General features: G+C 35.1%; 3 protein-coding genes, 1 long non-coding RNA gene and 1 other non-coding gene across 8 annotated transcripts in view; 2 read left to right on the top strand and 3 right to left on the bottom strand.

Annotated features, from left to right (window-relative positions):
• Positions 1-1,079: 1,079 nt before the first annotated feature.
• LOC115243390 lies at positions 1,080-4,945 on the top strand. 3 transcript variants are annotated; one of them, XM_029820343.1, is made up of 5 exons: positions 1,080-1,278; positions 1,603-1,745; positions 1,909-3,070; positions 3,225-3,917; positions 3,990-4,945. In XM_029820343.1, exons 2-5 carry the CDS (start codon positions 1,692-1,694, stop codon positions 4,775-4,777), a joined length of 2,697 nt encoding a protein of 898 aa, XP_029676203.1. In that variant the 5' UTR covers positions 1,080-1,278; positions 1,603-1,691; the 3' UTR covers positions 4,778-4,945. The 3 variants fall into 3 exon arrangements, with proteins under 3 accessions (XP_029676203.1, XP_029676204.1, XP_029676205.1); XM_029820344.1 differs by having other exon boundaries at positions 1,271-1,367; XM_029820345.1 differs by lacking the exon at positions 1,080-1,278 and adding an exon at positions 1,378-1,457.
• On the bottom strand, positions 4,838-7,663 carry LOC115243396 (kynurenine formamidase). Of its 2 annotated transcripts, none has more exons than XM_029820355.1 (8): positions 7,333-7,663; positions 7,152-7,242; positions 6,891-6,992; positions 6,130-6,264; positions 5,753-5,831; positions 5,465-5,656; positions 5,248-5,383; positions 4,838-5,188 (listed from the first exon to the last, which is right to left on the bottom strand). In XM_029820355.1, the coding sequence occupies exons 1-8, from the start codon at positions 7,342-7,344 to the stop codon at positions 5,147-5,149; spliced, it is 789 nt and encodes a 262-aa protein (XP_029676215.1). In that variant the 5' UTR covers positions 7,345-7,663; the 3' UTR covers positions 4,838-5,146. The 2 variants fall into 2 exon arrangements, with proteins under 2 accessions (XP_029676215.1, XP_029676214.1); XM_029820354.1 differs by having other exon boundaries at positions 4,884-5,169; positions 7,333-7,644.
• A 3,357-nt stretch (positions 7,664-11,020) lies between these two features.
• On the bottom strand, positions 11,021-11,093 carry Trnar-acg. Its single transcript has one exon. It is a non-coding gene; the product is annotated as a tRNA-Arg (tRNA).
• A 3,267-nt stretch (positions 11,094-14,360) lies between these two features.
• Positions 14,361-16,872, top strand: LOC115243395 (innexin inx2). Its single transcript, XM_029820353.1, has one exon. It carries the CDS (start codon positions 15,146-15,148, stop codon positions 16,220-16,222), a length of 1,077 nt encoding a protein of 358 aa, XP_029676213.1. The 5' UTR covers positions 14,361-15,145; the 3' UTR covers positions 16,223-16,872.
• A 757-nt stretch (positions 16,873-17,629) lies between these two features.
• The window catches only part of LOC115243402, a 63,139-nt gene continuing 58,561 nt past the window's right edge, over positions 17,630-22,207 (bottom strand). The window contains exon 3 of the long non-coding RNA XR_003885225.1: positions 17,630-21,530. This is a non-coding gene — a long non-coding RNA (uncharacterized LOC115243402). The remainder of the gene's footprint in view (positions 21,531-22,207) is intronic.

Raw genomic sequence — 22,207 nt, 5'->3', positions numbered from 1 at the left:
CATAAAACGATTGCTCCTTAATTGCTTCATATTTAAAATCGTCTTAAATGTGGTCTTGGGTCGTCGTTACGCATTGTTCGTTGCCGTCCTTAAGTCCGTATCAGACTACGCATTGAAAATTGAAGATTGAAATTTAAAGATTGGAATTTGACTAATCAGAACAAAAGGGACTAAAATTTCTTTATTCTGATTGGTCAAATTTCAATCTTGAATCTTGAATCTCAATCTTCAATGCGTAGTCTGATACGAGCTTAAGCCTTGTGTCCACGATGCTAAAACTCGGACCGAGAAATGTGTAGCCAATCAATTTGCAGCTTTTAGGAAAAAGCGACAATTTTATTGGCTACACGTTTTTTCTTGGACCGAATTCTAGCATTGACCTAATTTACACCGATATATTTTAATACGTATTAAGTACTACACTGGCCAATCATAGCCATTCCATTCTTTAGAGGAAAGGCTATGATTGGCCAGTGTAGTACTTAGTACGATAAAGGGTGCGATCGGGGATACGCTATTAGCGCTAACAGCGTCGTTCTATCTTTGTTACTTATTGAAAGTTGAACAAGGACAGAACACGCTCATAGCGCTAAAAATATGCTCCCCGAACGCAGTCAAAGTATATCGGTGTAAATTAGGCCATTGTGAACACAAAACTTTACGTCTGTTGTATAATAGCGTTTTCGAATGAAGCAGGTTTAATCGCTCTGAAAGCGATTAATGACGTCATTGTATCATCTCTGCCAATAAAAGACTTGAATTCATAGTAAAATATAGTGATTAATTGATCGGGTTTGGATTAACCCGTTCATTCGAAAACGCTATCAATCTGTCGAACATACTGATTCGTTGTCGGATAGAGAATTCCTAGAGTTTCGAAAGTTACTTGCGATCGGCCAATCAATACGTCCGTTATGGCGCGGCCCTGTCTCTCTGCTATTATTCTTTACATATAACATACCATCCTGTAGGATGAAATTTCCTTAATGACTGACCAATAAAATCATTCACATATTAGTAATATTTTAATTCGCGTACTTCAGCATTGTGCGGATAAATATCGTAAAAGTTCTGTATACACGGTACTTTTTGGTCTTTTATCGTCTCTCCTTTATCGTGTCATGTCATAGGAACTATAAGCTGCTGTTGAACCTAGATATATCAATTATTTTCTGTTGACTTTGTACCAACTCCATTAAAGTGCGGGCTTTTAGATACTTGTTTCAACTTTCATCCATATTTTTTAAGTGTGAATCCATCTATAAATACTACATAATTGTAAGTAAGGCAAAATTTGCTATCTCTATTTCCCGGAAATTCAGCGCTTAAGCTTCTCCTAAAGTTACTGTTTCCAAGAAACTCGAGATGTAAGATTTGCTTTATTTTCGAGATCATGAATTTTTCGTGAATTTATGCCGCGAGATCGTTATGAAGACGATCCCGAATATATCTTTTCGGTAATGAAAACATCGCGAAACGTTAACTACATCATTGCATAAACTGCGAATGGATACTCGATGAAGTCGTGCTGCTGTCCGCGTCAGAAATGTTATTTGTGATAAAAATTGTATGTTACTATCTGAATATGTTATTGTTCGACAGGAGGTGGTTCAAGACAGTTTGGGAGGCATTAGGTTATATGCACGGTTGGCGGTAACGTCTGAATTCACAGTCCACTTCTGAAGGAAATCATGGATATGGAGATTATCTGTATCTCTTCCGACGATGAAACGGATTCGCAAAAGGTTTAGTAGAACTCTAATAAAATTTCTCTATCTATTTTGTATACTTTTAAAACAAACTGTATAAGAATAACACTTTGTTTAGTCGAAAAAAAAGAAAACATGATACTGAAAATACGACTTTAGAATTTATATATTATTTGATTCAAAATTTGTTGGGGTGTAGGAAAATAGGAAGGCCAAATTAGATACTACTTCCCTTATTTGTGGGAAGACAGACAATTTATCTAACGATGATGATAAAGTAGAAGGAAATAGTTTGAAACGAAAAATGTTGAAAATAGATACAGAAGAGAAAACTCAAAATAACATGGAGAAGAAGAAAAAATTGAATACAGATGGAGATATACCTATAGAAATAGTTAAAGTTAAATTTCAGCCTGATTTAAATCATATATCTCACAAGTCTGGTACTGATAATTCTGATAAGTCTGGTACTATGCAACCAAACAAGGACCAAGAAATAATAATTGAAAAGCCAAAATTGATTGTGAAAGAGAAAAAAAAGATATCGTATGTTGCACACGATGTCTTTCCACTATTTATAAGTTTATGCCTTCAAAGAAGTAAAGATAAGGATAGGAAAGATATGGAAAAAATTGTAAATAAATTAAAAAGGCGTTATGAAGAGCTAGATCCGGAATACACTAGCTCGAAATATTTTGTCTCATTTTTAAACGAAAAGCGTGCTGCTATTATGTACAATGATAAAAAAATATATGTGTATATAGAAGAAGTAATGAATGAGATGAAAAAAAGGTTCAAAAAGAAGTCCCATCTATTGTCATCTAATGAAACTTATGATGCAGTTCCCTCTACTTCATATGCTGCAAATAATTTATCAATTAATAATGCAGCAAAATCAGACTATGACAATGATAATGAGGAGAATGCAAATCCTCGGACAAAAAATAAAATTAAGATGATATTACAAGCCATGGCAAAATGTGAGGGAGTAATTAAAATATTGGAAGAAGCAGAAGTTGATTTCGATAAAGAAGATAATAGTACTTATATAAAAGTTGAACGATATAAACAAAGGATGGTAGAATTGTATAATAAATATTGCGAATTAACAGGAGAAAATGCTGATGCGGGACGTGTATATTTGCGTCCCAAGCATATAAGCGCAACCCGGATTGTTGCTGTCGATCAAGCAATAACAAATTTCATTAACTCTAAAATCGCTCAACGAAATCAAATGAAAAAGAAAGAAGCTCTTGCAAATGATGTAATATTCCCCGATTACGGAGACATCTTGGAATGTGTTAGTAGATGTAATGATAGAAGAAATTTAGGTTTAGACAGAAGAAAACAAGAACATATGGGTAAGATATGTATCAATTTTAATATTTATTAGCACATTTATGTGTATGTATATGTGTGTGTATGTAATATAGATATCATAATTTAATGTTATAAATAAAATATACGTTCAATTGTTATATTTATATGTATTTGTTATATTGATATATATTGCAGCAAAGAAAGCTTTCTTAGAATTAGGAGAACTTTTACAACGCACAAGACGTAACGATTATTGGGACACTTTTTCTTTGTATCTTGAAAACACGGAAGAAGATCCAGCTATAAAAGATAAAGATTTAGCAAAGAAATTAATCGATAATCGCACTGAGGGTGAAAAAAGATTAGCTGCCGTATTTGAAAAATATACAAAGAAACAAGAAGAAAGAAAGGAGCAAAATGATATTGAAACATCGGAGGAAGAAGAAGAAGAAGAAGAAGAAAGTGTCTTGGATGATAAGAATAAGAGCAAGGATGATGTATCTATAGCTAGTTTAAGTGAAGAGGACAGTGATAATGAGGAAAATCTAAAAGAAAAAGACAACGGATTACTTGTAGAAAATGGTATAAGTAATATAAGTACAATAAATATATGTCAGAATACGGATAAAGTTATATCAGATAAAACTGTATTAGATACATCACAACAGAAATATGATAAAAAAGATAAAATAAAACCTTCTGTGAAAGAAAATAACATGATAGTATTTAAGAATAAGAACCAGAAAACTAGTGTAAAAACAGTATATAAAATATGCAATGGCAATACTGTTACAAAGAACATTGTGGCTATAGATGCAGAAAAACCAGAGGATTCATTACCAACATGTTCTACAGCAGACTGCACAAGTAACATTAATAGGATTGAAGGTTTGTGAATTTAAAGCTTTCACACAAAGAGTGAGAGAAGTCATATACATGTTTTTTACGTATATGTTGTAGAAGATCTACCTGAGGTGATAACAGAGGCTATGTCCAAAGCGATAACAAATTCTGTAATAGAGACGGTAATAGAAGATGCAGCAGATGTGATACCTGGAACTGTAGCAGAGCCAATAACGGAAGATGTCACAGAGGTGATGATTACAGGTGATGAAACAGAGGTAATAACAGAGAATGCGACAGATGTAACTGTAACCGAGAATCAACGGGAAGAAGAAAAGAAGCCTCTACTGCGAGTGCGATCATTTGCAAAACCTCCCACGACTTGGGAGGTGGATAGTCGACAGAAAATAATTAAGATTGCCCAAGAAAATGCATCAAAAGTAACAAACCAGCTCAAAGAAGTAGTTGATCTGACCAATGAAGCGATCAATAAACCAGCACCAGTAACCAATAAGACACCGCCTGTTACAAAGTGCACCATACAACTTGGAAACAAAGTAGTTCCTGTGGTGAAAAGTCAAAGACTGCTTATACCAACAAATAGAAATATAATCAGTGTTCAAAATATTACAAATAATTATCTAAAGGTAAATACACAAACCGGACAAATTATAGCACCTGTACGCGATATTTGTGTTCGGTTACCATCTGCTCAAACAGCTACTACTCGACAAAATCAACCACAAAACCCAATCACCGTGAGAAATGAAGTGCCCTTTAGAGGAAACGAGACGATATTACGAATTATTCAACAAGGTAAGCCGATTATAGTATCCAAAAAATCGGCGGTGCAATCCGTCTCGAAGCAAATAAATGTGCATTTGCCAAAGACGAAACCCAAATGACTCGAACCTTTAGTAAGGGCTGTCTTTCTAGATCATTGTTACACGAAAACCAGTATGAGCTGATCAATACTTGGATTTTAATTACTCTTATCATACAAAACATATGTGGTTTATATGCCAAATATATTGATACATTAATATAATTCTTAATAAATTTTGTTATCAAATTCAAATATTGTATTTTATATATTTTATATTGAAAACATAGCGCCTTATAATAAATATTTTAGCTTTGTATTCTTCTAATGAGTATTCGCATCGGGTTGAAGACACTTTAATATCAATTTAGCGAGATAATAGTTTGGATCCAGAAGTTTCTCCACTATATCGAAATGGTCGACGTTGTTTCGAAGTAACAGGTATTCTATGTTATCCACTATAGGAATAATTTTCTGAAACAGTAATATAATCCTAATTTTTAGGTATGATTTCTTATGATATTTGATGCACAATAGTATTTAGTTCAATACCTGGGCATATTCGCGTGATTCGTTTACAAATACGGGAGAATCGCATTCCCCTACAGTCACGATAACTTTCAAACCACTAATGTAACGATCCTTTGCTTCATCAAGGGTAGACAAACTCCACTTTTTAATTTCCTCGCTAAAATATCGAAAAAGGTGTGTAACGTATGTATCTATACTGTGGTATTAAATATTTCACTGAAATACATTAATTACTTACTTGGTGAGCTGAAGAGCTTTCGCATAACTGGTGTCAACTAGAGGTTTTATGTTATAAATTCCACCTATTAATATAATTTCCTTTAATAATGCAAAATATCCTTGCTGTGTCATGCGATTGATCCAATCGTCGTCATGCAACAGAGTTGCAGCCAAATGCGCTCCGGCACTATGTCCAGCGATGCATATGTATCTATATGTATATTTTATTTTTATAGTTGAACTTTATTTTTTAAAAGAATATGTATAAATCTGATATAAATATGATTAAAAATTGAAAGCAACATACTTGGAGCCTGAATCGGCTGCATATTTTAATATTTGCGCGACCGCCGATTTTATCTGCGCTACTATATCTCCAAGTTTGACTGAAATAGAAAAAAATATAATCAATTATACCGTTCTAATATAAATAATCTTTTAATCTGTACGCAAAATTTATATCTAATATAATGATCATTTGTGAATTTCTGTAATACTCTTTTATATATTCTTTGCAACAAAATTCTTTAAGCTACACAAATTACTTTTGTGAAACAATGGCTGATTAATTTGATGTGTAAATGTTGTAATAGTCTTATGAAATATAGACTATAAATATAGATAAATAATTGAGATCAAGAAAAAAATAGCAATAAAATTTAATATAATTTTTTACCATCTTACCATTCGGACACAGATCGTATCCAATTGTGATTACTTTGATTTTATTTTCAACAAACAAGGGTACTGAGAATCCAGTGAGATCCTTGCTGAATTCCTGCCAGTATCCACCATGGATAAAGATAAATATTGGTGCATCTGAAATACATATAACTATCTTTTAATATTTATATTTTAATAGTAAACTATATTATAATTGGATATGAATGTAAAATATTATTAGAAAATAACACAAATTTAACAGCTTACAAAAGCGTTAAATGGAATATTAACATTTTCGTCAACAGTTTACTTTGACAGTTGCTTACTACTTTATTTCAAACTAGATGAATTAAATGAACTGTATTATTATTCGTTTATATTATTCATTCAATGATATTTTTATTAGACCAAATATCTGGATTATTAAAACAACTATCCTATACTATGTATGTCTGTGGCAGCCCATGACGTAGACTTTAATTGAAGCAACAGCATTTTTTTCCGTGTATAAACGTTTATCATGTTTGCGTATCGCGAGAAATGATTTAGAGGTCATATATTATCTATTTATAGATATAGGTAGATGCAATTTGCAAGACGAAAAACTCTATATTCTGATCTAGGAAGTAAATCTCTTATTTATTGGAAACAGATTTTCTTTTTTAATGAAATAATCGGTTTTGAAACATCATTTCTATAAGTTTAACTTTTTTATTTTCTTTTTATTCTCTTATGGTTTCAAATAATGTCATCTTCCATTATATAAAATTATTGTTACATACCTTTAGGTAAATCGGTGCCATATATATCGTATTTTGCACGCTCCGTAGGGCCATACGGCACATTAAGTTCACATTTTATAGTTTTTTGAACCTTTCCCGTAACTGCAATAATAAATAAAAGTCGAATCCCTTTAGTAATAAAATGGTATTGGACAAATAGCAAAATCAAAAAAATTTTAATAAGTTTATAAGATTTATCGCAATGATTATTTTATAAACTTGCAGTAAAAAAAAAAGCTTAATATGAAACTGCTATATTACTTTTTGCGCAGAATGCAAAAAATTGCTGACACATCTCTTCAGATCCATATCGTTTACTCCATTCGCTCGGGGTATACAGTCGTTCCTGCTCCTAAAAAGAAGAAAAGACAAATATTATGCTACGTCATTTCAGTGCTTTTCAGCAAGAATTGCGTGAATCGATCTCAACAAAACTACGTACAGACATAGCCATCCTCGGTTAGCAGCCTGCTGATTCTTCAGGAGTATCGCGGGTTGTTATTCAAGGCGAAGCTCGTTAGAAACTGCTTCAGAGATACTACTGCATGCACTTTCCTGGCTTTGCGTGTCACTGTATGCGAATATTTCGATCTCATGTACAACTTCGTTGCGTAAGTAGAGAAGGCGTATTATAATAAAACAAGTACATATATATATCAGTTTCCGTGTGTGGTGGTTATCATACGGCGGCTAATTGGTTTCTTTTTTTTACTAGAAAAATTTGTATTTTATCAGAATATAAATCGAAATTTATATCCGCGAAATAAAGATTACTGCAAACTACGAAATTTGTTGTGTATGTGATATAATATAGATAGATTGCGCCGTTATCAGAAGAGACAGATTTATCTATATGTATTTACACATTTTAAGATATTATTAATTATTTTTAGATATTGTACATTTTGTTGGGCTACATCCAACTTTCAGTGAAATCAACAAAGTTACAACTGAAAAATTATTACACTTTTCTCGAGTAACGTTTAAGTCTTTAGCAAAAATATCTCTACATTTTGCACAATTGCATATTTCTTTTAGAAACTTACATGAGAAAGCATGATAAAGACTGAAATCTATTTCGCATAAAATAAATAAGACGTACATGCATATTATATTAAACAAATCCTTTGGAAATCGATATGTAAATTATTTACCGACTCGACATAAAACTCGACAGCGAGAAATAATGATTATCTTTACGTTGAGTAAAATATAAAATAAAATATAATTTAATCGACGAGTGAAACATTCTTGCAATGTGAAGAATATAAATGGTTTATATATATATATTAATATCTGTCAAAATAAAATAATCGGCCAATTTTTTTTTATAATGATTTACATTTACAATATTCTCAAGCGGTTATTCTTATTATTCGATTGCGTTTAGAGATTATTCTATTATGTACACTATAATTTTGCCAACTTAAAATTTAATAAAATTTCAGACAGTTTTAGCAAAAGTAACCTTTGTATTCGATATAGTCAAGTTACAATAATTACTCGTTATTTGCAATGGAACTGTATTAATTACAATTAACCATGAAAAGATATATCTTGTAATTCAATGTTAAACGCATCCGCTTGTCATTGGTTGCAAAAGCCTCAGTTACGTCAGGATTCTATGTGATTGAAGTCCAATTATATATATACATCGAATCTTGTTTTACATAGTACATACATTATGCGATATATCATAGCCTCGCTTTATTATCAATGTTTGTCCTTTGTGTCACGAGTAAATAGACACAAGAACTTTGCATATGGTATGCATATGTTTGACATGCAGATGTACTTTAATGCACTTTTAAATCAACATCCTAAATTAATCTCTTACGATGAAATGTGCACGCATAGTTTTAATATAACTTTTTCTATTGATAATCGCGATATAATAAAATGGATTATGATTTAAGAAGCAGTTCTGTTAGTGAAAATTTCGTTTTGTAATCATATAAGTTTTTTCTCATATATTAATTAAATTATTATTTTTATTATATATATTACATTATATTATTATATTTTTTATAGTATTTCTTTCTCATATTATGTATCATATATCATTATAATTATACTTGTATAGTGTCAATGATTCGTATGACCAAATCATTCCTACATTTATTGTTAGATTTACTTGTCGGTGCCATACTATTATATAATGTACAGCGAAAGTAATGAATGAGAGAGCGAGACGTACTTTATTGTAGCCACTAGAATGCTAATAAATTTTCCTAAATACATATGTTATTCTCTCGTTTATCGGACCGTCGTATGAAGACGCGTACACGTCTCATTGTGCGAAGGTAACGAGAGAAGACTACAGGAGAGAGACCACCGGATTGCGGAGGTGGAAAACCAGAAAAACCGGCCCTCTCTTCTTTCTCTCGCTCTCTTTCTTATCCTTCTCTTCGTCTTACCCTCGTTCCCCTCGACCGAGAGAAAGATAGAGTGGAGCTACAGGTACCCGTGCCAGCTGATGTATCGAGAATCGTGCCGCGTCGACGCCTACCCGCAGACCGCAGGTAAGAGAAACCCATTGCGCGCAGTCAAAAATTTTTGAGCTGATTCATAGGGACGCTCAGGCGGCCACCAGTTCGTACCGCATTGCCAAAATTCCATTCGAAATTTGTCGACCTGAAATGACCGTTATTTATAAGATACCAAATAACTTATTCAGGTGTTTAAAAGCCCGTAAAATTCGCGAAAATGTAATTAACCAGATATGTACATTTACAAAAAATTAAAAAATCGCATTTCACGTATCAAATGTAAGATTATATAATACGAAGATATTTTTCCTTGTATAAATATAAAATTTGTAGAAAAATGAATATTGCTAAAATTGTAATCTCTTAAATTTATACAGTTAAAATTTAGCACTTTACGATATATATATCGCGTCTCGAGATAAAAATATCTCATAAAATTATGTTAGAGAGAGAGAGAGCGTAACGGAGGTAGCGTGGGGATAACATAATTAACAAGAGTTCATGATGACTTCATCTGGCCGAGCTTCTTTTTCAAGATGAATACAACTCCTGATACTTGAAATACCAAGAGGATTACTGACCTCGAATTTTGAAAGGGTACGGCAACCGGAATTTTGTTGTATCGTAAACGTTTATTAGACTATTATCAACGAAGCACGATAAGTCTAAAAATACCTAAATATATCCTTTTTTATTTTTCTTTAACTTTTTAAAAAATTTCTGAGATCTGTTGGAAAAATTTATTAATATAATAATGTGGTTTTCTCTCTCTGACATGTAACTCTGTTACTTCATCTATTTCATCTATTTTTGAATTACTAAATAACATTGAAAGTCCAAAAATGCATTTCTCATTAATTAACATAAAAATTAAAGCGTAAAATAACATTATAGTATAACTACCGGATTTTCTTATAATATACTATGTCCTTCTTGCCTTACTATTGTTTCTTGCATGCAGAGAAAGAACCAACAGCGAAGGGTTAATTTATTTGACCCATCAGTGAATATTCTCGACAGCAATTAGTACTGCATGTGACGTTGAATAAGTATTTTTTACACGCATAGCGTCTTGATAGCGACAAAAGTATGCGCGATAAGATGACATATAAGACAAAAACAGATACAGCCTTAACTCGGCCTATTTATAGTGTGAAATATAATAGTTTTAACAAAGAAATGATTTTGACATAAATATATTATGGTAGATAATATTATATAGTTATATCACACACAAACACACACAGACAAAATTGTTCAAATCATTATATGCCAAAAAATATGAAATCAGTATTTGAAAAATTAATATAGAATATATATTAATCATAGACAATGTCTATGATATTAATAGAATACATAACTGGAACTATATAAATATATATGTGTGTGTGTGTAAAATTTTAAATTTGGCGAGTTTTATATACAATTTGAAAAATGTCGGTAGGTATATATTGAAATATCATGAAATATCTCCTGCTTTCTTTTTTCTTATTTGGAAATTACTTTTATTACATTTATAAAGATCTTATATTTTCTATATATTAATAAAAATTAATAATTTTTAAAAATTATTAATATTTATTAATTTGTTTGCGCGTACGTTATGTTTATATAATTTAAATTTAGCAAAAAATAATTGTACGATCCTGCCAGGATTCGAACCTGGAATCTTCTGATCCGTAGTCAGACGCGTTATCCGTTGCGCCACAGGACCGTCCTTGAATATACGCTTTTTGTAATGAGTCAAATAATTCATATATTCATCACTTTAATAATTGTATAAAGTGAGATCATTGTTTTCAGCTTGCCAGATTTAATGATTTTATATCATCCAGCGTATATTCCTTCGGATTTTGTCCACATTCAAGTTCTATGTAAGATTACAATTCTTCTAATGATGTATTTATTAAATTGTTCGAGAAATAGTGGCTCTCTGATCCTTGTTTTTACATCTGAACTTTTACCTGAAATGCAAATATAATTTTTCAAATTATATCAGAACAAAAGAGTATAAAAATAGTGTTTAAATTAATATTATTTTAAGAATGTAGACGCATATATATATATTAGCTGAATGTTTCTTGAATGATCATCTCTGACAATGAGTCACAAGCACGTGCAGAATTATATGTAACAGTATAATTATTGTATGCAATACTGTGACAATGTGTATTTTATATAACATTGTGAGCTTTTAAGATTATAATCTTAATACATATTATGGTTTTTATCTTATTAGTCTTGTTTCGTATATCAATAAGAACAGTTATAATTTCCCAGATTGCACGATACGAAATATGAGTTATACCATATCAACATTTTTCACGATCAACTGATATCATTTTTTTATCAGTGCTGAGTTGTAACTACAATTGTGTGCGAATCAGTTCGCATCGCATATCTCACAAAGAAAGAATATATAAAAGCTTACTTCAACAGAAGCGCTACTTTCATAAGAAATATTAGATTGTGTAAGAAATGATAAATCATAATTAATATCTAATAGATAATTATACATACACATTTTAATATGTGTATTAATTTCTTACAGAATATTTTTTCGCTTTTTCCGAAGCAATTAATATACTAATATCTATATATATGTATGTATATATAGATCACTTATGCAGTTAAAGCAATTAAAATGTCTGCATGAAACATTCACAATTTTAGATATCTTAGATAAATACGAAATAGAATATAAATTTTTTGGTATATATTACACAGATAAATAAAGCGATTATTTATCGCGTGCTTCGAAAAAACGGACTTGCCGAACTTAACTGGTTTTGAGTCCTTGCATTTTGTGATCCCTTCTTTAGAACGCTAACACACATAGGATTAAAGATCCTCTTTTCCGCGGTGCAGCTCGCTGCTGATTCATCCGAACCCGTGCTAGGAGCCTGGGTAAAGTCCTACCTGAACGGAAGATAACGAGATGATTCTACGAGATGACTCAAACAGCTGGCTCTATATTGCTCCAATGTCGGATGCTTTCCCAACGAAATACGATAGGTCTCCTTAGCGAGATAGCGTTATCCTGCTGACATTACTCGTGAACGACGATATATGAACACGATGTCTCGCGTAGAGGTATTCTTATATCCGTCTTCGATAGCCTAAGCGGTAACTGTAATATAAATAGATTTAGCGAGAATAATTAATCAGCGTAAGGCAGAGGTTTCATTACAGTAGCTCTATATTTAGAGCACGCACCAATAATTATGAATGATTTACGATTCGGTATATGGGATGAATGGAATTAGCAATTGATACACAATTACATAACAATTGTTATTACATGTTTATGTAAATGTTTCCTTGCATATTATTAGAAATATCGCATTTCGCTTAAATATTTATTAATTGCTAATGAGCCAAGGGCTTGTGTAATTAAAAATTATTTAAGCACATTGTGGTCAATGAAATAAAATATTTGCGAGCAATACTTTTCTTTTCTCCGCGAATATTATGGTACTTTTACGAAACGAGTATAAAAGTCAATTATCAATTCAACATAACACTCAACAGTTAATATTATTATTATTTTATATTCAGATTCCTCTAATATATAAATTGTTATCTCTGTGGGTATATCCGGTTACTGGTTTTCTCGTCCTTCTTCCTGACAAAAAAAAAGGTTTCTTCTTGAAAGCTTTTTATATCGAGGAAAAAATAGAAAAAGAAAAAGAGAAAACGAAAGTAGGTCCTCCGAATTTCTCGGCTTAAATGCTACCGTTGCTTATTATCATCTAGTGTGCAGTACCGTTATTATTATCATGCGTAGCGATAACTACATATTTTATGTCGCTTTGTAAGACCCGCGTGTATCTTTCGGGATAAATGTCAAACGCGTGAGAGAGTTTTGCGGCAAACTACGTTTGGATAAGAGAGATATTATCATTGAGTCATGTTTTGTCACGCAACGTGCGCGCGTTAAAAACAAAGTGTAGCAGCACAATTTTTTGCCCATTCTCATTCATGGATTACGTATTCTAGGACGTAAATGACGTAAAACAATCGTGTGCCTCTGACCCACAGAAGGAAATATTAAAACAGCTTATTATGCCTTATCGCATAACAGGATATCATAAGATAGACCTGCCAACGTATCTCTTGTTTTTCTTATCCTTTTCTCTATTGTTTCATTCAGAATACATTGATTTAAAGATCTAAAAAAGAGTTTAAAGATCTAAAAAAAATTCCTCTTGACTATATTTTAGTTAAATTTTAGATATTTTAACAAAACGTGTGATTTTTATAATTTTAAGATTAAAATACTTTCCACGTGAGAAAAAATTTAAAGATATAAAAAAAAATTCCTCTTGACTATATTTTAGTTAAATTTTAGATATTTTAACAAAACGTGTGGTTTTTATAATTTTTAAGATTAAAATACTTTTTACATGAGAATGAATGTAAAATATGTGAAATGTAAATGAGAATGAGAAAAAAATACTCAAATATCAACTTGTTTAAGAAATCAATTTTGATGGACATTTACTATTAATATATTGATTAATATATCGTGTCTCTTTCTCTCTCTATATAACACGAATATAAAAAATTCAATTATTCCTAAATTTAATATTCATCAAAATTGATGATGCAATTCTTTCTCGTTTTCTCTCTCTCTCTCCGTTGTATCTAAAATAAATCAATTCCGGATTAGAAGAAAATAATCTTTCATAAATTATATTTGTCTATCCAGAATAAAGACACAGAAAACCGGCAAAACATTTCAATCATAATTGGCGCTAATCGACTGGATGCAAACGGAGCAAAGTGCTTGGAGAATCCCACGCTCCCGCAGCCTCAGTAGTCAGTCGCCATGGTAACAACCATGCCAAGAGTCACGCCGCCGTCGCGCTGAAGCGAACGACGGTACCCGAGATCCGCCGAAGTTTGCCGAACGCTGCCCGAGAGGAGAGACCGAGAGCCACCGAGCGAGCACCGAGCGTCGACGGGATAGAGCGGGAGCGCGTCGACGGGATTACCTCACGTGAGAGGAGAAACAAGGACGGACCTATAGCGTAAGGAGGGTGAGCAGGAGAGTAGTCGGTATTGTGTAGGTGGGGACAGAGTCTCCCTGCCGCGCCGCAGAAGCAACACGGACGGACAGTTCTTGGTCCCCGACCGGCCTGTGTAAGCCAGAAGACGGGAGAGAGAGAGAATCGCGTAGCGTGCGAGCGAGACGGGATAAGAGTCAGAGGGGGAGAGCTAGAGAGGGTGAAATAGAGAGAGTGAGAGTGAGACAGGGAAAAGGGAGCAGCTCGTGGAACGGCCGTGTCCTCGCGTGCTTGTGTCGCGTCTCGAGCGCAGCCATTACGGCAGAACCGCTCGGTGACGCTTGTAACGTCGTGTGTAGTAACGCGGATGCGACGGTAGCGTGGTCCGTTGTTGTTGCGTGCGTGAACGTCGCCGGCGTCACGTAGTATACGGGCGTGTATCAGAGCGCACGTGTGCGAGTCCGAGCGAATTAACGCTGCCGCCGCCACCGCTGCCGCTACCGAAGGGGTTGGCGAGTGTGAAACGAGGAAGCGCGGAAGCTGCCGAGCACGCACGAGGCTTGTCGCTTCGCGTGGAAGCTTCACGAAGGACCGTACAAAACGAATTCGGTTTGTGACCGGACCGCTGGAGTGATCGGACGAGAGGACGGTTACGGGTGCGCGCGCGCGTCCGTGTGTGTGTGTGTGTGTACGCGTGGATTAAGGAAAATCTAAGGAATTGAGATAAGGAAGAAGGAGAGTAACAACAGCCGCCACCATGTTTGACGTGTTCGGTTCCGTGAAGGGGCTGCTGAAGCTCGACTCGGTGTGCATCGATAACAATGTGTTCCGGTTGCATTACAAGGCCACCGTGATCGGGCTCATCATCTTCTCCCTGCTGGTGACATCCCGGCAATATATCGGCGACCCGATCGACTGTATCGTGGACGAGATACCGCTCCACGTGATGGACACCTACTGCTGGATCTACTCGACCTTCACGATCCCGGATCGAACCGGCATCGTCGGCAAGGACCTGGTGCAACCGGGGGTCGCCGCGCACGTCGAGGGCGAGGATGAGGTAAAATATCACAAGTATTACCAGTGGGTCTGCTTCACCCTCTTCTTCCAAGCGATCCTCTTCTACATACCGCGCTACCTGTGGAAGACATGGGAAGGCGGTAGGATCAAGATGCTGGTGCTGGATCTCAATTGTCCGGTAGTTAGCGAGGACTGTAAAAGCGACCGGCGTAAACTGTTGGTCGATTACTTTACCTCGAACCTACACTCGCAGAACTTCTACGCGTATCGCTTCTTCCTGTGCGAGCTGCTGAATTTCGTCAACGTCGTCGGCCAGATCTTCTTCATAGATTTCTTCCTGGACGGCGAGTTCACCACTTACGGCTCCGAGGTCCTCAGATTCACCGAGATGGAGCCGGAGGAGCGTATGGATCCCATGTCACGGGTGTTCCCGAAGGTGACCAAGTGCACATTCCACAAATATGGTGCGTCCGGCACGGTGCAGAAGTTCGACGGTCTTTGCGTGCTGCCGCTCAACATCGTCAACGAGAAGATCTACGTATTCCTCTGGTTCTGGTTCATCATCCTATCGGTCCTGAGCGGCCTCAGTCTTCTCTATCGCGCGGCGGTGGTACTCGGCCCGAAGCTCCGGATGGTGCTGTTGCGAGCTCGCTCGCGTCTGTCACCTCAGGATCAGATCAAAACCATCAGCGACAAATGCCAGATAGGCGACTGGTTCGTTCTCTATCAGCTCGGCAAGAACATCGATCCTCTGATCTACAAGCAGCTCATCGCCGACCTCGCGACCAAGCTCCAGGGGAAGGAGAACGTGTAACTCGCCCAACAAATCGATCCTGAAAGGACCTCTTCGAGGTCCGGAGAAGTCCTCCGGAGGAGGATTCCTCGTCTCCTCTCCCAGAGCGATGCCTCCTGCTCGACAGTGAGAGGAAGCGAACGGTAGGACCGTCTCCAGATTAGAGACAAGAAAGAGAGCCATACCGATTATCGCGGATACAAGTACTAAGAAGACGAGGATTGGAGGAATTAGCGTCTTAGGCCGAATTGCACCGGCGGAGTTTGCTCCAACGTAGTTTGGAGATTAATTTTCTATTTCTTTCTGTAGTATATTTTATATATAATATAGATAAAGAAAGAAGAGGGGGAGAGGGAAGATCTCGAGCTAATCTCGGACACTAGTTTTACTTTAATTGATTTTTAGATTTTCGAACTAGCAAAGATCATCCAGGATATCCTTGAATCAGTTCGATCGACGTTCATTATCGGATTAATAATTTATGTAGGCTCTTTTAGAATTCATATGTCGGTAAAGAAGTGAGGATTTAGTCAATCAAGGTTAATTGCTTAACAAAAATTGGGATTAATAAAAAAAAAGTTATATTATTTTCTTAATATCGTAGGTAAATAATTAATAATTAGTTTTATTATTAACGTAAAGTTTAAGTCGCTTTCTTTCTTTTTTTTTCTTTTTTTCCTTCCTTCCTGACACACGACGGCATTCTCGGATGCGGTCCAGCCCGTATAAATACATAAATCCTCCAGGATGCTGACGCAGGTGGAGAAGAAGGGGGTCGTACAAGCGGATTCGGAGCGGAAAGCAATACGCGGAAATCCCGGAAAACTCCGCGGAAATCCCGGGTTGCGTCACGCGCGCCACCGGGTCGTCGCTTTTATCGTCGTCGTCGTCGCGCCTCTATTACCGCGTCGGTTAAATTAAATTTTAAGTCCTTTTTTTTTTTTTTTTTTTTTTTTTTTTTTTTTTTTTTTGCCCACGTTTTCAATTCTGAGAGACAAAGAAGAAAAATTTAATATTTACGTCAGTGCAATTCGGTCTCGGTTAGTTAGTTTTTTTTTTCTTCTTTTCTCTTAGACCAAGATTTTTTTATATCTCGCCGTTCCTCTCTTGCGCGAGAGTACAAGCTTCCATTCCAGGTAGGTTTACGGTCAAGACAAAGCGTGCTGTTCGCCGCCCGTCCTCCTCACCTCTCCTCCTCGTCTTCGCGTCGAACTCTCCTCGTCTTTGGATCCTTTCACAATCGCGCGGAGAGTTTCCCATCGATTTTACATCCGCCTATTCCACTTGTTTCTATGTTTGTCCATTTCCTTTATTTTATTTCACTCTTAGATTTTCTCGAGCAAGGTTTTGACTCCAATATCGAGCTCTTATCGTCTAATGCTTATTGATTTAATTTTCATATATCGTATTTTTTTTTTTTTTTTGCGATATGCGTGGTAATAACGAAGGTCGGAGATTTTGAATTCTTATAATAGATATTTAATTTTTTTTTTTCGCGATCGAAGCTTTTTTTCTCGAGAAAATGCGAATCGATGCAAAAAATAGAAATTATTTTACTTTACTTTTATAAATTTCAAATGTCCGACCAATGCACTTGTAGAACGCATACATTTTTTTTTTGCGTATATGCTTACAAGGCAGGTTGAATGATCATTTTTGCCATGACGTATAAATTATTTAAACAATCGCGCGGTTCGGCTGGTTTTTTCAGCGGTTTAATTTATATTTTTATATAACATAATTATAACAAGTAATCAAAATTAATTGAGAGCTTAAGAAATTATTCCATTATTCGTTTATTCTTCCTTGGTCAAATTAATAACCAAGTAAAAAAAAAAAAAAAAAAATTTTAACAGAACCAGTTTGTTGCTCTGCGCGAGTTTTTATTCACACGTGTTCTTTGCGGCAAAGTGTACATAACATTGCAATAAAGTTTGCGGATAAAGCCCCTCGTAACACGAACGTCCTATGGTCATGTATGCGCACGCGGAGAATAAAAATCCCGGTCTTCCGCGAAGCGCTTCACCGGCTTGTGCGCGTGTTCATTCGTTCCTCGCTTGCATTCCTACGAGTCTCGAAGCGAACGTCTTGTTCGTGATGGAACAACCTGCCTTGTAAGAATAATACGTGCCAAACGAGAAAATCTAGGAGATAGAAGACTTTCATTGTCCCTTTTCTTGAAACATTTTTGGCCTTTATACCGCGTCGAAACTAGACAAAAGCTGTCTTTTGACAAAAACGAGAAGAAAGAGAGAGAGAGAGAGAGTGAGAGAGAGAAGCATCTGTGAAAGAGCTTAAAAGAGCGCGAGGTCCTCCCGGCACTCTCGGAAACCTTCGTTCGTTAGACTTGGATCGTGTGATAAAGCGGGGGACGACGCGTTATCTCTTATTAGCTCTATTCTCTCGCTTCATTTTCTTTACTGCTTTTTTTTTTCCTGTCGAAAACTCGGTGTACATCTCGAGCTCGTCAGAGAGAGATAAGATTGTCCAACGATAAATATCTAATACTTTAATACGGGATCGGATGTATCTGACAGAGAGATTCTTATTTGTGTCTGCGAAGAGTTCGCGTACTTATCGTAAAAGATTTTCAGCATCCTTTACACGAACTCTCGTTTTTATATCTCTCTCTCACGATTTATAACTATATATTCTTTCGATCGCTCTTTCATGTAAGAGAATCGCACGCGCCGCCCCCCGCAAACCCAAACTTGTGGTTTCTTTACGCTACTACTGATTACTTTGATCTTTCTTATATTTTAAAAGTGTAGGAATACATATGTATATTGTAGGTATAGTAGAGAGAAAAAAAAATTCATTTGTACATGTATATGAGCATAGAGAGAACAAGAGAATGAGAAAGAGAAGGGAGGAGGGAGTAAGAGGAGGAGAATCGTGCGTATGTGTGTGTGTGTGTGTAAGTGTAGATATTAACGCGCGTCCGTCTTCCTCGTATTTCATCATTCCACGCCCTGAAAGACATACGCACAATTTTATTAAACTATGTCGTAACTAGATTACAATTGTTGCGCTGTATCTTGCGTCTTCTTTCTTTCTATTTTTATAATATAAAATTAATGTATATCGAAAAGACCAAGTTATAACGTTACATAAGAGATATGCGATTTCTTCGTCAATTCTCTTTTATGATACAAATTTATGATGTAAAAGTGATATGTATGGAGGGACCAAGCTGGAATGCTTTATACAAGCATTCCTCAAATCTATCATTTTTCGCCTTTTTTTTTTATAAGACTGGGATACCACGTGAGAATCGGCGATTATAGTAATATTGTAATATCGCGGCGACGCTTTAACATCATGCTGTCACGCAGATATCTCTAGACGTAAAAAAAAAAAAAAATATATTCACATTATTATATCTGAACAATTTACGGATGTGATTTCACGAATGATAAGATTAAATTGTCATTGGTCTATTCGTCCATCGACATAAAGTTTGACGTGATAGTTTAGATACTTCGTACAGAGATAAATAACGAGGAGCGCTATTTTTTACTGTTCGTATATTTTATACATAGCTTTTAGGCGCAATGTATTCGGTACTGTTTTAATATCCCGTTGACATGTATGCGTATGCGTGTGTGTCGCATGGAATACCTAATATCGTATTCCGATTCGAGTACGTTGACTCGCTTGTATTATTCGAAGATAGAAGCCGAAACAGCTTTTATGATACCGTTGCCGGCGATACTTTTCGTAAGGAACCGCACGTGGGAGAAGTTGACAGTCCGCTGATTGCGCGCTAAAAGCGATCGTCAAAATTTTATCAAGATAAGCAATATCGAGATAACATGATTATAAAGGGCTTATAACGTTTACGATGTGGTACTAGTGTTCAAATTGTGCGATACTAAAAGCTCGTGATATATTTACTGTAGAAAACCGATACGATCGGCCTAATACAATTCGTGTCTTCTTATCTTAATCTTGTATAGACACAATTGTATACGAAAAATGACATCACAATTCCTCGTATCTTTTTATCAGAGAGTATAATAAAAGTTTAATAAAGATTTATAATGAAAAGACAATAAATTTACAAATATACAATTAAAAAAAAAGATTCCGGAAATTTTTTTAGGAACCGTCAATCTGATATTAGCGTGTCAGCGTAAATTTCACGGTACGTAATGCAAATATTCCGATATCTCGTGGCATTGTAACGCACGGCCTCAGTCCCGGTTCGAACGCGGTAAACGCCTGCCTTTCGCGGTAAACATGTGTGAAGCATACGAATGGATAGTTGTAGCGCTACGGAATTTTATTAAAGAGAGGAAGGGAGAGAAAAAAACGAGCGACACACGCGGTTTATATATATATATATTATTCGCTTCTTCGCCATCTAAAACATTCCCTCTTTGAGAGATATCTATGCTCAAAGTAAGACTGCCAGATAATCGAAACACTTTTACTCGTCGCCGTGATTTTATATCACTTTTAGATGTATACGCGAGATGTCGAATTATTATTACGAACACAAAGCCGTTATCCGCTATTATATATCGCTTTGCTTTGCTCGTTTTGTTAATTTTTCGATTGAAGAACGTTAGAATCTTTTGCATAATATTATTAAATATATTTCTTTCTTTTATCGGGATGGGCGTTTTCTTCTTCGTCTCGCTTTATTTCTGTTTTTTTTTGCGGCAATAATGATTGATCAATGTATGTTTTTAATTCCTTCCATTGATTTTCTAGAAAAATGATCGCGTGATGTGGGTTACGCCTAATAATAAGTGCCTGGTTAGCGTTAGGTATAAAGTACATTCCTTTCGATAATTAATAGATATTCCAGTAAAACTTGTCTGTTATTTCCAAAATAATGCACTTTTTGCTGTATGCATTTATTTTCGTTCTGCGAAATTTCTTTACAGAAATTAATATTCTTAATTTAACAGAATTTTTCAATTCTGAAAAAAATAGATGAAAGTTGTGTAGTTTGTGAAACTGTGCCAACATTCCGCCATTGTCAAACTTGATGAAAGATATTGAAAATTAAATTGAAATCAAAATAGTAATAAACGATGTTTGTTAATTTGTGTGTGAAACTGCAGTTACACACAGTCAAGTAAAGAGAGATACCCTCGATATTTTCTAAACGAGAAAATTAACTGTTATCCTGCGATTAGATAATTACATATCGTATAAATCATCACCAAAAGTGCCTGCATCCTGCCAAGCGTAGATAAGAACGCTTCCTTTCGCTCGCGATTTTACGATACGGCGCTTCCAGCGGTAGGTGCAACGTGACACATTGATATTGTATGAATGACATACATGCATTACTCTGCCCAATTTCCATTTATATCTGGAAGAGAAAAAAAAAAGAAATATATAAATATATATATATATATATAGTATATTATATAGTAACATACATATCATATAAACCCATCTCTATACTTAATATTCATTCTGCAGATAAAATTTATTATTATTATATTTTACATGTAGTAAACTTTTATGTAAACTTTTAACCGATCCTTCATCTCGATTTTTTAAAGTACTTTACTCTTGTTAGTTTAGTCATTCGGTAGTTTAAGTATGAATTTTTCGCGACAAGGACTGAGCACCAAAATCTAATTTTATATATTTTGTGAGCACTAAAATCAGGAAATATTTCAAGGCCAGAACCGATCCTTTATCTCGATTTTTTAAAGTACTTTATTCTTATACCTATTCTGTCCTTGTTAGCTGATATCTTTTAAATTGTAATAGATAACTATATTTTGTTAATTGTTCTTAAAAGCACTTAAAAAGCACTTAATTCTGATATATTTACTTTTTGATTTTGTGCAAGTATTTAATAATGGGGGTGCTAGCTTCACGAAAGCTAGCACCTCCACTTTACAACGCGAATTCCAGCTAAATGGTTCGAGCACTAAAATTAGGAATACAGCACCAAATTAGCACCAAAATAGCACTTAATTTTGGCATATGTTTTATTTTAATTTATTGTGGTGGGGGTGCTAACTTAACGAGGGT

The sequence above is a fragment of the Formica exsecta genome, unplaced genomic scaffold, assembly GCF_003651465.1.
Source record: "Formica exsecta isolate Colony F162 unplaced genomic scaffold, ASM365146v1 scaffold72, whole genome shotgun sequence".
Lineage (NCBI taxonomy): Eukaryota > Metazoa > Arthropoda > Insecta > Hymenoptera > Formicidae > Formica > Formica exsecta.
The sequence above is the reverse complement of the archived record's forward strand: the minus strand, read 5'-3'. Positions and strand labels throughout refer to the sequence as shown.